Source organism: Mobula birostris, chromosome 4 (assembly GCF_030028105.1).
Source record: "Mobula birostris isolate sMobBir1 chromosome 4, sMobBir1.hap1, whole genome shotgun sequence".
In the NCBI taxonomy this organism is placed as follows: Eukaryota; Metazoa; Chordata; class Chondrichthyes; order Myliobatiformes; family Myliobatidae; genus Mobula; species Mobula birostris.
Window position 1 is genome coordinate 197,865,651 of NC_092373.1, and position 12,161 is coordinate 197,877,811.

A 12,161-nucleotide genomic window follows, 5' to 3' on the forward strand; every position below is an offset into this window, starting at 1 on the left:
TGAGAAGGTGAGGGTGAACAGACTTCCTGAGCCACTGTGGTCCTTCCAGTGAAGGTGCTTCAACTGTGCCATCGGAGAGGGGGTCCACAGCCCCAGTGACAATGAAGAAATGACAATAATTTCCATGTCATAACACGAAGTGCTGTAAGATCAGGGTTCGATTCCTGCCACTGTCTGTCAGGAGTTTGTACATTCTCCCTGTGACTGTATGGGTTTCTTCCGGGTGCACCAGGTTCATCCCACATTCTAAAGTTAGTGTTACTAAGCTCGAGGCATGCTATCTTGCTGCCGGAAGCAGGGATAAAAAAAAATTAGCCATGTTAGAATGGTGGAGCAGACTTGATAGTCCAAATGGCCTAATTCTGCTCCATTGTCTTATGGTTTTGTGGTCTTATGGACATTCGTGGGCTGCCCCCGCACATCTCAAACTGTACTGGTCATTGACGCAAGCAATGCATTTCACTGCATGTTTCAACGTACCAGTGACGAACAAAACTAATCTTCAATCTTCAATTCACTTGGATAGGAACCTGAGAGCGGTGGTGTTGTACTCATCTAATCACCTTGTCCCTAGTGGCGCACAGAAAGTAGCAGCTCAGTCCATTCAGTCTGACCTGCCCCCTGATTCTGTACTAATCTGAATTATAGTCATAGAGCACTGCAGCACGGAAACAAGCCCTACAGCCCATCCAGTCCATGCCAAACTATTGTTCTGTCTGGTCCCATGTACCTGCACCTGGACCATAGTCCTACATACCCCTCCGTCCATGTACGTATCCAAAATTCTCTTAAATGTCGCAATTAAACCCACATCCACTACTTCTATTGGCAGTTCATTTCACACTTTCACCATGCTCTGAGTGAAGAAGTTTCACCTCAGGTTCACCATAAATATTTCACCTTTCACTTTTAACCTATGACCTCTAGTCTCACCCAACTTCAGTGGAAAAGCCTACTTGCATTTCCCTGACCTGTATCTATACCCCTCATAGTTACATCAAATCTTCCCCGATTCTCCTACCCTTTAAAGAATAAAATCCTAACCTATTTAACCTTCCCCTATAACTCAGGCCCTCAAGCCCTGGCAACGTCCTTGTAAGTTTTCTCTGCACACTTTCAATCTCATTGATATCTTTCCTGTAGGCAGGTGGCCAGAACTGCACATAATACTCTAAAATTTGGCCTCACCAACATCTTATACAACCGATCCCAACTCCTATTCTCAGTTGTTGTTGTTGCCGTTCCTATTCGCATTGGATGGCATTTTAGCCGTTTCCATAGCATTTGACTGTTTTGCACCAGGCTGAGTTGCTAGCTTGACGCTCAACCCAGCGTAGATGGAAAGCGTGCAAGGAGCCAGTCAAACTTGAACTCAAGACCATTCACCCCAAAGTCCGGTGCTGGTGCCACTACATCATCAGCCGGTCCTGTCCTCAGTACTGAGATTTACGAAGGCCAATGTGCCCACTGCTCTTTTAACAAACCTGTCTACCTGTGACTCCACATTGAAGGAATTACAGATCTGTATTCCCAGATCCCGCTGTTCTACCATACTCCCCAGTGACCTGCTGTTCCTATTGCCATTGTCTTCCTGTTTACAATGTAAGACCATAAGATATAGGAGCAGAATTAGGCCATTTGGCCCATCAATTCTACTCCACCATTTCATCATGGCTGATCCACTTTTGCTGTCAGCCCCAATCTCCTTCCTTCTCCCCGTATCCCTTCATGCTCTGATCAATCACGAATCTATCAACCTCTGCCTTAAATATACATAAAGACTTAACCTGTAGTAAAGAACTCCACAGATTCACCATTTTCTGGCTAAAGACATTCCTCCTTATCTCTGTTCTAAAAGGACAGCCCTCTATTCTGAGGCTGTGTCCCCTGGTCTTAGATTCCACCACCAGAGGAAACATACTTTCCACATCCAGTCTATCGAGGACTTTCAACATTCGATTGGTTGCAATGAAGTCTTTGAGGTGATAATGTGATGGTGTGAATGCCCCTCACTACTGATGTAGGGGGCAGGAAATAAATAAGTAAAAGCCCCTTTGAAAAGAATGTATTGTACTGAGTCGATAATGTAGCACAGATGATGTAGTTCAATGTGATGGGCTAATTATTCACCCCTTGTTGCGAGCAGATGTGGGAAGAAGCCATTCATCTCTGCAAGGAGCTGGCTGAGCAGTATGAAATGGAGGTCTTTGATTACGGGCTGCTGAGCAAGACCCTGGTGAGTAAATTCAAGCTGGCAGTGATTTTGATAAGCTAATGGTGAATGATGAAGCCCATATTGCATTCAGACGATTAGGCTTCTCCTCTCCACAGGCTCTCTTCTCTGATCTGCAGAGGGAGTGTGACTGATGGGGCAGCGGGCAGCGACGAACTTTTGAAGTAGTTGTAAGGTTAGCGGAAGAAATGTTTGGCTTTTCTCTTCAAGGAGCTTAACACTGGCTTAGATTTAACGGGGAGTTGAAACTGTCCAACGCGTCACTGCCCTTAGCCTACCTGCCATCAAGAAAGCTGCCAGCAACAAGCCATAAGTATCATAGAACATAGAACATAGATATCTACAGCACATTACAGGCCCTTCGGCCCACAATGTTGTACTGACCATGTAACCTACTCTAGAAACTGCCTAGAATTTCCCTAGTGCATAGTCCTCTATTTTTCTAAGCTCCATGTAGCTATCTAACAGTCTCTTAAAAGACCCTATTGTATCACCTCTACCACCATCGCAGGCAGTGAATTCCACACATCCGTCACTCTCTGTGTTAAAAACTTACCTCTGTGTTAAAAACTTACCTCTGACATCTCCCTTGTACCTACTTCCAAGCACCTTAAAACTATGCCCCCTCGTGCTAGCCATTTCAGCCCTGGGAAAAAGATTCTGGCTATCCACACGATTAATGCTCTCATCATCTTATACGCCTCTATCAGGTTACCTCTCATCCTCCGTTGCTCCAAGGAGAAAAGGCCAAGCTCACTCAACCTATTTTCATACGGCATGCTGTCCAATCCTGGCAACATCCTTGTAAATCTCCTCCACACTCTTTCTATAGAATCCACATCCTTCCTTTAGTGAGGTGATCAGAAATGAACACAGTGCTTGTATACCTGTAACATTAACTCATAACTCTTGAACTCAGTCCCATGGCTGATGAATGCCAACACCCCATATGCCTTGTTAGCAACACAAGGGATGAGAAAGCATCCCATCCATCCTGCTTATGGGATGTTTGTCCCACTCCCATCAGGGAGGAGGCTACGTGGCATGCATGCCAAAACCATCAGACTCAGGAGCAGTTATAGTACTTTTCCCAAGCAGTTAGACTGAACAACACCTACCCATTAACCCACCCCTCCACTACTTTATCATCTCCCGTCAGAATCGCTTTAAGTGCAGACACTACTGTACCCAGCCTCACTTCATGTACATCTAAGTAAATTATGTGTTTATATTTGTTAGGTCTTTTTATTACAGTATTCTCTGTCTTACTGTGTTTTTCATGCTGCATCAGATCCAGACTGAGAATTATTTAATTCTCCTTTACATGTGTGTATTGGAAATGACAGTAAACAGTCTTGAATCTTGAATGCTGGATCACTGTTCCTGCAGAAGTGAATGTAGGACGTAGAACATCACAGCACATAAAGGCCCTTCAGCCCAGAATGTTGTGCTGATCTTTTAAACTACTCTATCTAAACCTTCCCTCCTACATAGCCCTCCAGTTTTCTATCCTCTATGTGTCTAACTTAAAGTCTCTTGAATGCCGCTAATATATCTGTCTCTACCACTACCCTTGGCACAGTGATCCTTCCATTTTCTGGCCAGTACTTTACTACAGGAAGTATCAGGTGTAGAGGATGGATGAGTAATAGAACTACAGTGTTGTAGCCATTACAGAGACTTGGCCGTCACAAGGGCAGGAACAGCTGCTGGATTTTCTGGGGTTTAGATGTTTCAAGAGGACCAGGGAGAGACATAAAAGAGGTGGGGAGTGGCATTGTTAATCAGGAATGCGGGGTGGAAGCCAAAAGGTGCATGGAGCTGGGGGGGAGGTGTGGTTACAAAAATGGGTGATGTGCGGTTCTGGAAGGAAAGGGGTCAAAGGCAGGGGGGCAAAAGTGAGAGTGAGGGGTGTGGGGCAAAAAACAGCAGGTGAGGGTTACCTGTAACTTGGAAAATTTACCACTCAACCATTGGGTTGGAGACTGGCCAGTTGGGAAAGGAGTTACCGTCCCTCCGCCTTGGCAGTGGAGGAGGCCCCACATTGTCAGGACAGTGTGGGAAGGTGAAGGGGAATTGCAGTGTATGCTGAGAGTTCAGGATGGCCGCTACGGACAGAGTGCAGCTGTTCAGTGGCAGAGAGTGACCGGCAGCCATGGAACAGGATGGCAAACAAAGTGGCTGAGAGAAGATCACGAATGACAAATCGGAAGGTTGTAGTATATTTCTTCTCAGCCTCCAATCTCCCTCTGCTTTGAATTTCACAGCAACGTCAGGCCAAATTCTATGAAAACATCATGCAAGTTCTGAGGCCCAAGCCAGACTACTTTGCAATCGGTTACTACGGCCTAAACTTCCCAAGCTTCATCCGGGTAAGAATCTCTTTGTCTTTCTCAAACAGTGTGGTCTACCTTTGTGAGGAGTGAGGGATGCCGTGATTGCATTAGAACTCATGGACCGTGGAATGGTACAACAGTGATGATGGAGGGAATGTCAATTCAGAGGAAATATGCGTGGCATAGATAAGCATATGCATGAGCAGAATTTTCAATGCATTTTGTCCGTTTCAAAGTTCAAAGTAACTTTATTATCAAAGTTAATACACCATATGCCACCCTGAGATTCATTTTCTTGTGGGCATTCAACAGGTACATTTAATGTCAAAGAAATATATACAATATACAACCTGAAATTCTTTTTCTTTGCAGACATCCATGAAAACAGCCTCAAAGAATGAATGATAGTTAAATGTTAGAACCCCAAAGCCCCCCCCAGCTCCCCCTCCCTCGCACAAGCAGCAGCAAGGCAACGACCTCCCACCCACCCCCACCAGCAAAAAAACATCGGTGCCCCCCACTGAGCACTCGAGTGTACAGCAAAGCATCAAGATAGACACAGACTTGCAGTACCTGAAAGACTACTCATTTACCCAGTAATTCTTCATACTGCAGGCTCTCTCCCTCTGTCTAATAAGGGAAAAGTGGTGGCTCCATTTCACAGTGAGAGGGGAGACATAACAATCAGCTCGCTGATTCACAGTAAATACAAAGAAACACCACAGAATCAATGAAAGAAACTACACACGAACAAAGACAGATGAACAACCAGTGCAAAAGACAACAAGTTGTGCAAATACAAAAAAAAACTAAATAATATATAAATAAGTAACAACTAATATTGAGAACATGAGTTGTAAAGCTGTTGAAAGTAAGCTCATTGGTTGTAGAATCAGTTGGGATGTCAGTGAGTGAATTTATCCTCTCTGGTTCAGGAGCCAGGTTGAGGGGTAATAACTGTTCCTGAGACTGCTGGTGTGGATTCTGAGGTACCCTGTACTCCTTCCTGATGGCAGCAGTGAGAAAAGAGCATGGCCTGGATGGTGGGAGGGAGTTCAGTAGTCTCATGGCCTGGTGGAAGAAGCTTTTTCCTATCGTAACAGTCCTTGTCCTAATACTACGGTACCTCCTGCCTGATGGTGGCAGGGGAGGGGTTAGTGGGGTCAAAGAGATTGTTGGGTGGATGAGAGGGATTGTTGATAATGCTGATAAAAATAATAACTAATAAATAATAATTAATGAATAAATAAATAATACTGAGAAGATGAGTCATAGAAAAGTACAGTATAGAAACAGGGCCTTCCGCCCATCTGGTCCTTGCCGAACTGTTTAAATTGCCTACTCCCATCAACCTGCAGTCGAACCATAGCCCTGCAATCCCCTCCCATCCATGTACCTATCCAACTTATCCTAAACGTTGAAATTGAGCACGTGTGCACTACTTGCACTGGCAGCTCATACCACACTCTCACGACCCTCTGAGTGAAGAGGTTTACCCTCATGTTCCCCTTAAACTTTTCACCTTTCAGCCTTAACTCATGACCTCTAGTTGTAGTCCCACCCAACCTCAGTGGAAAAAAACCTGCTTGCATTTACCCTATCTATAACCCTCATAACTTTGTGTACCTCCATCAAATTTCCTCTCAATCTTCTACGTTCCAATGAGTTGTAGAGTCCTTGAAACTGAGTCCATAGATTGAGTTCAATGATTAGTGTTGTGAAGATGTCACGCTTGAACATTACTGTCATAAGAGAGAAGATGTTTTTATGAGCAGGATAATTTTTCCTATTTTCATACGGTTGTTATAGCGACACTGGAACATTCTGGCCAGGGGCTTGTATGTAGTGAAGCGCGATTTATTAGCACCACGGTTGGGAAAATCTCAGGGTCCAAAGCTTTTTGAGTATGCATTGCACTCAGCCTGCAACTTGAATCTACTTGGAATGCATTAAAGAGTGGCCCTGGAGATGGTGGGAGGCACAGGAAGAGATGAAGATGGATCACACACTATGTTGCTTTGCTGAAGGTGATTGTAAAATATTTTGTTCTCTGATCAGCCAAAGGTAGAATTGAAACTAGTGCTTCAGGCAACAATCCCTCTAATTTCTTTATACTTACGCAGATCAACCATTGCTCAGAGCAGGAATTTTTTACACAGCCTGAAAGCTGCTCAGCACTGTAATAAAACATTATTGTGGTTCAGTGGTTCAAAGGTCCCATTTAATATCCGAGAATATAATCTGTAATTCTTATTCTTCACAGACATCACAATCATGTTCTGTGTTGAATGACGTGGGGCATGGATGATCATGGTGTTGACCATGATTGTTCTTGGCAAATTTTTCCACAGAAGTGGTTTTCCCTTGCCTTCTCCAAGAAGAGGCCACCCTCAGGGTGGAGGAGCAATGCATTATATTCTGTCCGGGTAGCCTCCAACCTGATTTCTCCTTCCGGTAAAAAAAATTCCCTTCCCCTCCCCTCTCCTTGTATTCTTCACTCTGGCTTTTTATCTCTTCTCATCTGCCTCTCACCTCTCCCGGCGCACCTCCTTCTTCCCTTTCTCATGGTCCACTCTCCTCTCCTATCAGATTCCTTCCTCTCCAACCCTTTACCTTTCCCACCTATTCGGCTTCACCTACCACCTTCTCGCTATCCTTCTCCTCCTTCCCCCACCTTTTTATTCTGGTGTCTTCACCCTTCCTTCTCAGTCCTGAAGAAGGGTCTCGGCCCGAAATGTCAACTGGTGATTCATTTCCATGGATGCTGCCTGAGGTGCTGAGTTCCTCTCGCGTTTATGTGTTACGCTCTGGATTTCCAGCATCTGCAGACTTTCTCATGTTTATCATTCACAAGAAGAAACCGTAGCTCGATGGGCCGAATGGCCTACTCCTGCACTTATTGTCTATTGTATGAAGGAACACAATTAGAACAAAAAACATAATTTCTGTGCAAAGTAATCATTGTGTTTCTAAACTGTAGTGGTTACGGTTGTGCCAGTTAGTTCAAGAACCAAATGGTTGAAGGGAAGCCGCTGTTGTTCAACCTGGTGGTGTGAGGCTTCAGGTTTCCAAACCTCTTGCCCGATGGTAGCTGTGAGAGGATGGCACGTAAACAAATAGAGTGAAAGGGCTGTGATGTGGTAGACTGAGAGATCAAGAGTTCATCATTAACATACAAGAGGTCTGTTCATAGAGCATAGAACATTACAGCACAATGCAGACTCTTCACCCCATGATGTTGTGTTGTCCTTTAACCTTCTGTAAGATCAATCTAACCCTTCCCTCCTACATAGCCCTATATTTTTCTATTATCCTAGGGCCTAAGTAAGAGTTTCTTAAACATTCCTAATGTATCTGCTGCTACTATCACTTCTGACAGTGCGTTCCATGCACCCACCCCTCTCTGTACAAAAAAAATTACTGCTGACATCCTCCTCCAATCATATTGAAATTATGCTTCCTTGTATTAGCCATAGCAGCAGGATAGACTCTGTCCTTGAGCCTGATGGTTCGTGTTCTCAAGTTTTTTTTATCTCCTGCCCAACAGGAGGGGGTGAGAAGAGAGAATGACTGGGGTTAGAGTGATTCTTGATTATGTTATCGGCTTTCCTGAGGCAGTGGAAGGTGTAGACCAGGGCCATGGACCAACACCATTAAGCAAGGGATCTGTGGACCCCAGGTTGAGAACGCTTGGTGTAGACAGAGTCCATGGTTTTATGATAGACTGGACAATATTCATAACTCTTTGGTAAACCTTAACAAAATGTACTTTTGGCATGAATGATATGTCTAAGGGGGAAATGCGAGGATGTGGATATGACATAAAATAATCTGCAGATGCTGGGGTCAAAGCAACACTCACAACACGCTGGAGGAACTCAGCAGGTCGGGCAGCATCTGTGGAAACGATCAGTCGACGTTTGGGGCCGGAACCCTTTGTCGGGACTGTCGAGGGAAGGGGTAGAGGCCCTATAAAGAAGGTGGGGGGAGGGTGGGAAGGAGAAAGCTGGTAGGTTCCAGGTGAAAAACCAGTAAGGGGAAAGTTAAAGGGGTGGGGGAGGGGAAGCAGGGAGGTGATAGGCAGGAAAGGTGAAGAAGGAATAGGGGAAAACACAATGGGTAGTAGAAGGAGGCGGAACCAAGAGGGAGGTGATAGGCAGCTGGGGGAGGGGGCAGAGTGACATAGGGATAGGGGAAGGGAGGGGGGAGGGAATTACCAGAAGTTGGAGAATTCTATGTTCATACTAAGGGGATGGAGACTACTTAGATGGTATATGAGGTGTTGCTCCTCCAACCTGAGTTTAGCCTCATTATGGCAGTAGAGGAGGCCATGTATGGACATATCTGAATGGGAGTGGGAAGCAGAGTTGAAGTGGGTGGCTACTGGGAGATCCTGTCTGTCGTGGCGGACGGAGCGGAGGTACTTGATCGACAAAGTAGAATGTGGATATGGCATGTTTGTCCCACTCCCATTAGGGAGGAGGCTATGTAACATCCATATCAGTACCATCAGACTCAAAATCAGTTACTTTCCCCAAGCAGTAAAGCAGAACATCTCTACCCACTAACCCACCCCTCCATGCCTCCAAACTATTTTGTTATTTCATGTCAGTCACTCCTGTGCCCTTTCTCACTCTCAGTCTCTCTTCTTCAGTCTCTATCAATCTATCTAGATATCCATCTCTATATCTCCCCCTCACCCCTCTCTCCCTTTTTCTCTCCTGCTCTCTCTTTCTCTCCGTTTCTCTTGCTCTCTGCCTTTCTCTGTCTCTCCCTCATTGTCTGGATACTAAATTGTGTTGCCAGAAATCAATACAATTAAAATCCCTGAATATGCAAATGCTTGTTGCAATCTACAGAGGGTGCTGAGGAGAAGGTTTACTGCGACAACAGTACATGAGAGCCGGATTACCATCGGCTGAGATACATTCATTAATAGGCTTTGGGGAGAGGGGTCACTGAGTGACAGTGTGAAGGAGCCCAATTATCATCAGGAGAGCTAGAGTCACTTGCAACAGGGAGCTGTGGGAGGGGTGTTTTACTGAACTACAATGGAAACTAATGACAGACTGGATATAGTCAGTAAAATAAAGAGGTCAATGCGAGTGGAGAGAGGGGTTACACAGCTCAGTGAGCAGGTTAGGCGGCACAGTGGCGCTGCTGGTAGAGCCACTGTCTCACGGTGCTAGAGACCCAGGTTCAATTCTGTCTAGTTGAAATGTGCTCATCCCTCCCTGTGACTGCATGAACTTCCTTAGGGTCCTCCAGTTTCCTCCCGTACCGTAGCTCAAAAATGCTCGTCCGCCATACATGTTGTCTCTAGTGTGTAGGTGATATGGGTGAATGGGGCAAACTGGAGGAACTAGGAAAATGGAATTAATGTAGGTCTATTGAAAATTGGTGGTTGATGGTTGGCGTGGATTAGTGGGTCGACAGGCCTGTTTCCATGCTATACGCCTCCGTGTCTCTACGATTGATGTCTGTAGAGATATAGTAAGTAACACAGGGCCCTGGAGGGAAAGGGTCACATTAAAGGTTCTGAAGTAGATTAATTAGGATCAGAATCAGGTTTAATATCACCAGCATATGTTGGGAAATTTGTTGTCTTTATCTTAAAATAGTTAAATTATATAAGTAGTGCAAAAACAGAAATTAAAAATTAGTGAGGTAGTGTTCATGGGTTCAATGTCCATTCAGAAATCAGATGGCAGAGGGGAAGAAGGTGTTCCTGAATCATTGAGTGTGTGCCTTCAGGCTTCTGTACCTCCTCCCTGATGGTAGCAATGAGAACAAGGCATGTCCTGGGTGATGGGGGTCCTTAATGATGGATGCCGCCTTTTTGAGGCATCGCTCTTTGAAGATTGGAAAGTTGGCTTGATTCATGATGAAGTGTGACCTGGGAGGGGCAGTCCTGAGTCTGTCCATTCGGGAGCCGGCCATGATCAGGAAGATAGTAGGAACCAAATGGGGTGCTAACCGGTCAGTCCTATGAACATCTAGCCCAGCACTACGTTTCTCGGTCATTGGGTTGTGTACCCACCTGGGAGAGAAGTGCTCACTCAAACATCATACTTCTATGAGAATAATCTCAGGAATCCTAAAATCCACACCTGTCCAATGGCTCTCAACAAGGAGTGGAATAACAGCCCCGGAGAGCCATAGAAGAGCAGCTTCAGCAAAATTCTACAAGCGTATCCAAAATATGCCCAACGACATTCCAGGTCATAAACTCATCGAAAATGCTCCTCCAACTTCCCGTCTCAAATCCCAAAAACCTTTCTATAACTTGAAAGATCTGAACTCTTGTGACGAACACAGCACACCAACATAACCCCCCCTCCCCCCCAGTGGAGATCTAATCGACACCCCTACTTGCTGCTCCTGTGCTTTACTACAGCTACCAGAAAAAAAACTGGACAGCTGCAAATAGACTCAGAAATCAACATGCCAAAACAGCGCAGACACTATACTGATGGGGTGCTTGACAAACCCCAACTTGCCCCTGTGGTGCCCCAACTCAAGATGACCTCCACCTGGTCCAAGTATGCCATCTCCCCAAGCTCTGAGACAGCTTTGCCGCATTCAATCGATGTAGCCACGAGCTGGAGGAGCGGCTTGACAAAAACCAGTTAGAAGTGCAAAGAGAAAAACACCTGCCATGTGAAACAACAACAACTCCTTGAAGATGCCCTGGATACTATGGAAACTAGTGCCCATGATGGAGCTGACTAAGTTGTCACGTGACTGGCAACAATGAATATAGAATTGAATTGAGTCAGGTTTTATAAAAACAATCAAACATTTATTCAACTCTGCTCAATATAAAAAAAATAAACAAACTAAAACCTTAACCGGAAGTAAACTGCTATCCGGCCATTTAACAAACCGCCACTCAATATCAGTTCTTAAAGCGATAAATGCAAAAACAGTTCTTAAAGCGGTAAATTCAAACACAGTTCTTAGAATGGTAAATTGGAAAGTCCAAGAGTTTATACAGTCAATTAGGAGAGACTTTCCTGAAGTAAAGAATTCCTCGAAGACAAGACGTCACACCAGTCCCAGCCGGATCCTGCCTTGTCTGCAGGATTCATGATGACAGAAATAAAACGGTTTAAAGGCTTCTAGGTACTAGATCCTGCACAGCCTTTTCTGCCACTTTTAGCAGAGGCTATCTCATGCAGATCACTCTTTCTTGAACGAATCAACAATGGTCGATCCTTTCAACCGTCGAATGACTCCTTCAGGTTCCTGTCTTCATTCTCCAATACTACTGAAAAGGTACAGCAACAAATCTGGCAGAAATTGGTTAAACTGCCGGCCCAACACTGTTGTACCTTACAATAGAACATAAAACTCCGTTTTAAACCGAAACTGCATCATAAAGCAAATATGTGGCAGAGCAGAGTATCTGGCTAACGTTCTAACTGGAAAACTAACTGCATCACCAGGGGTCCACACTTATATACCTGGTGAGAACAGGTCATCACATGACCTCACATCGGCAGGAAAATTACATCAGGTGACCTCTAAAAGACCATTACATCATCATCATAAGACAGTCACAAGATATCCATGACGTATGTAACGAAGTT

At 44.9% G+C, this 12,161-nt stretch overlaps 1 protein-coding gene across 1 annotated transcript in view; it reads left to right on the forward strand.

The window, feature by feature from the left end:
• Positions 1-12,161, forward strand: part of LOC140196859 (dedicator of cytokinesis protein 2-like) — a 1,243,024-nt gene that overhangs the window by 1,149,449 nt on the left and 81,414 nt on the right. The window contains exons 39-40 of the mRNA XM_072256747.1: positions 2,147-2,236; positions 4,501-4,605. Of these exons, the coding sequence (XP_072112848.1) occupies positions 2,147-2,236; positions 4,501-4,605 (195 nt within the window). The remainder of the gene's footprint in view (positions 1-2,146; positions 2,237-4,500; positions 4,606-12,161) is intronic.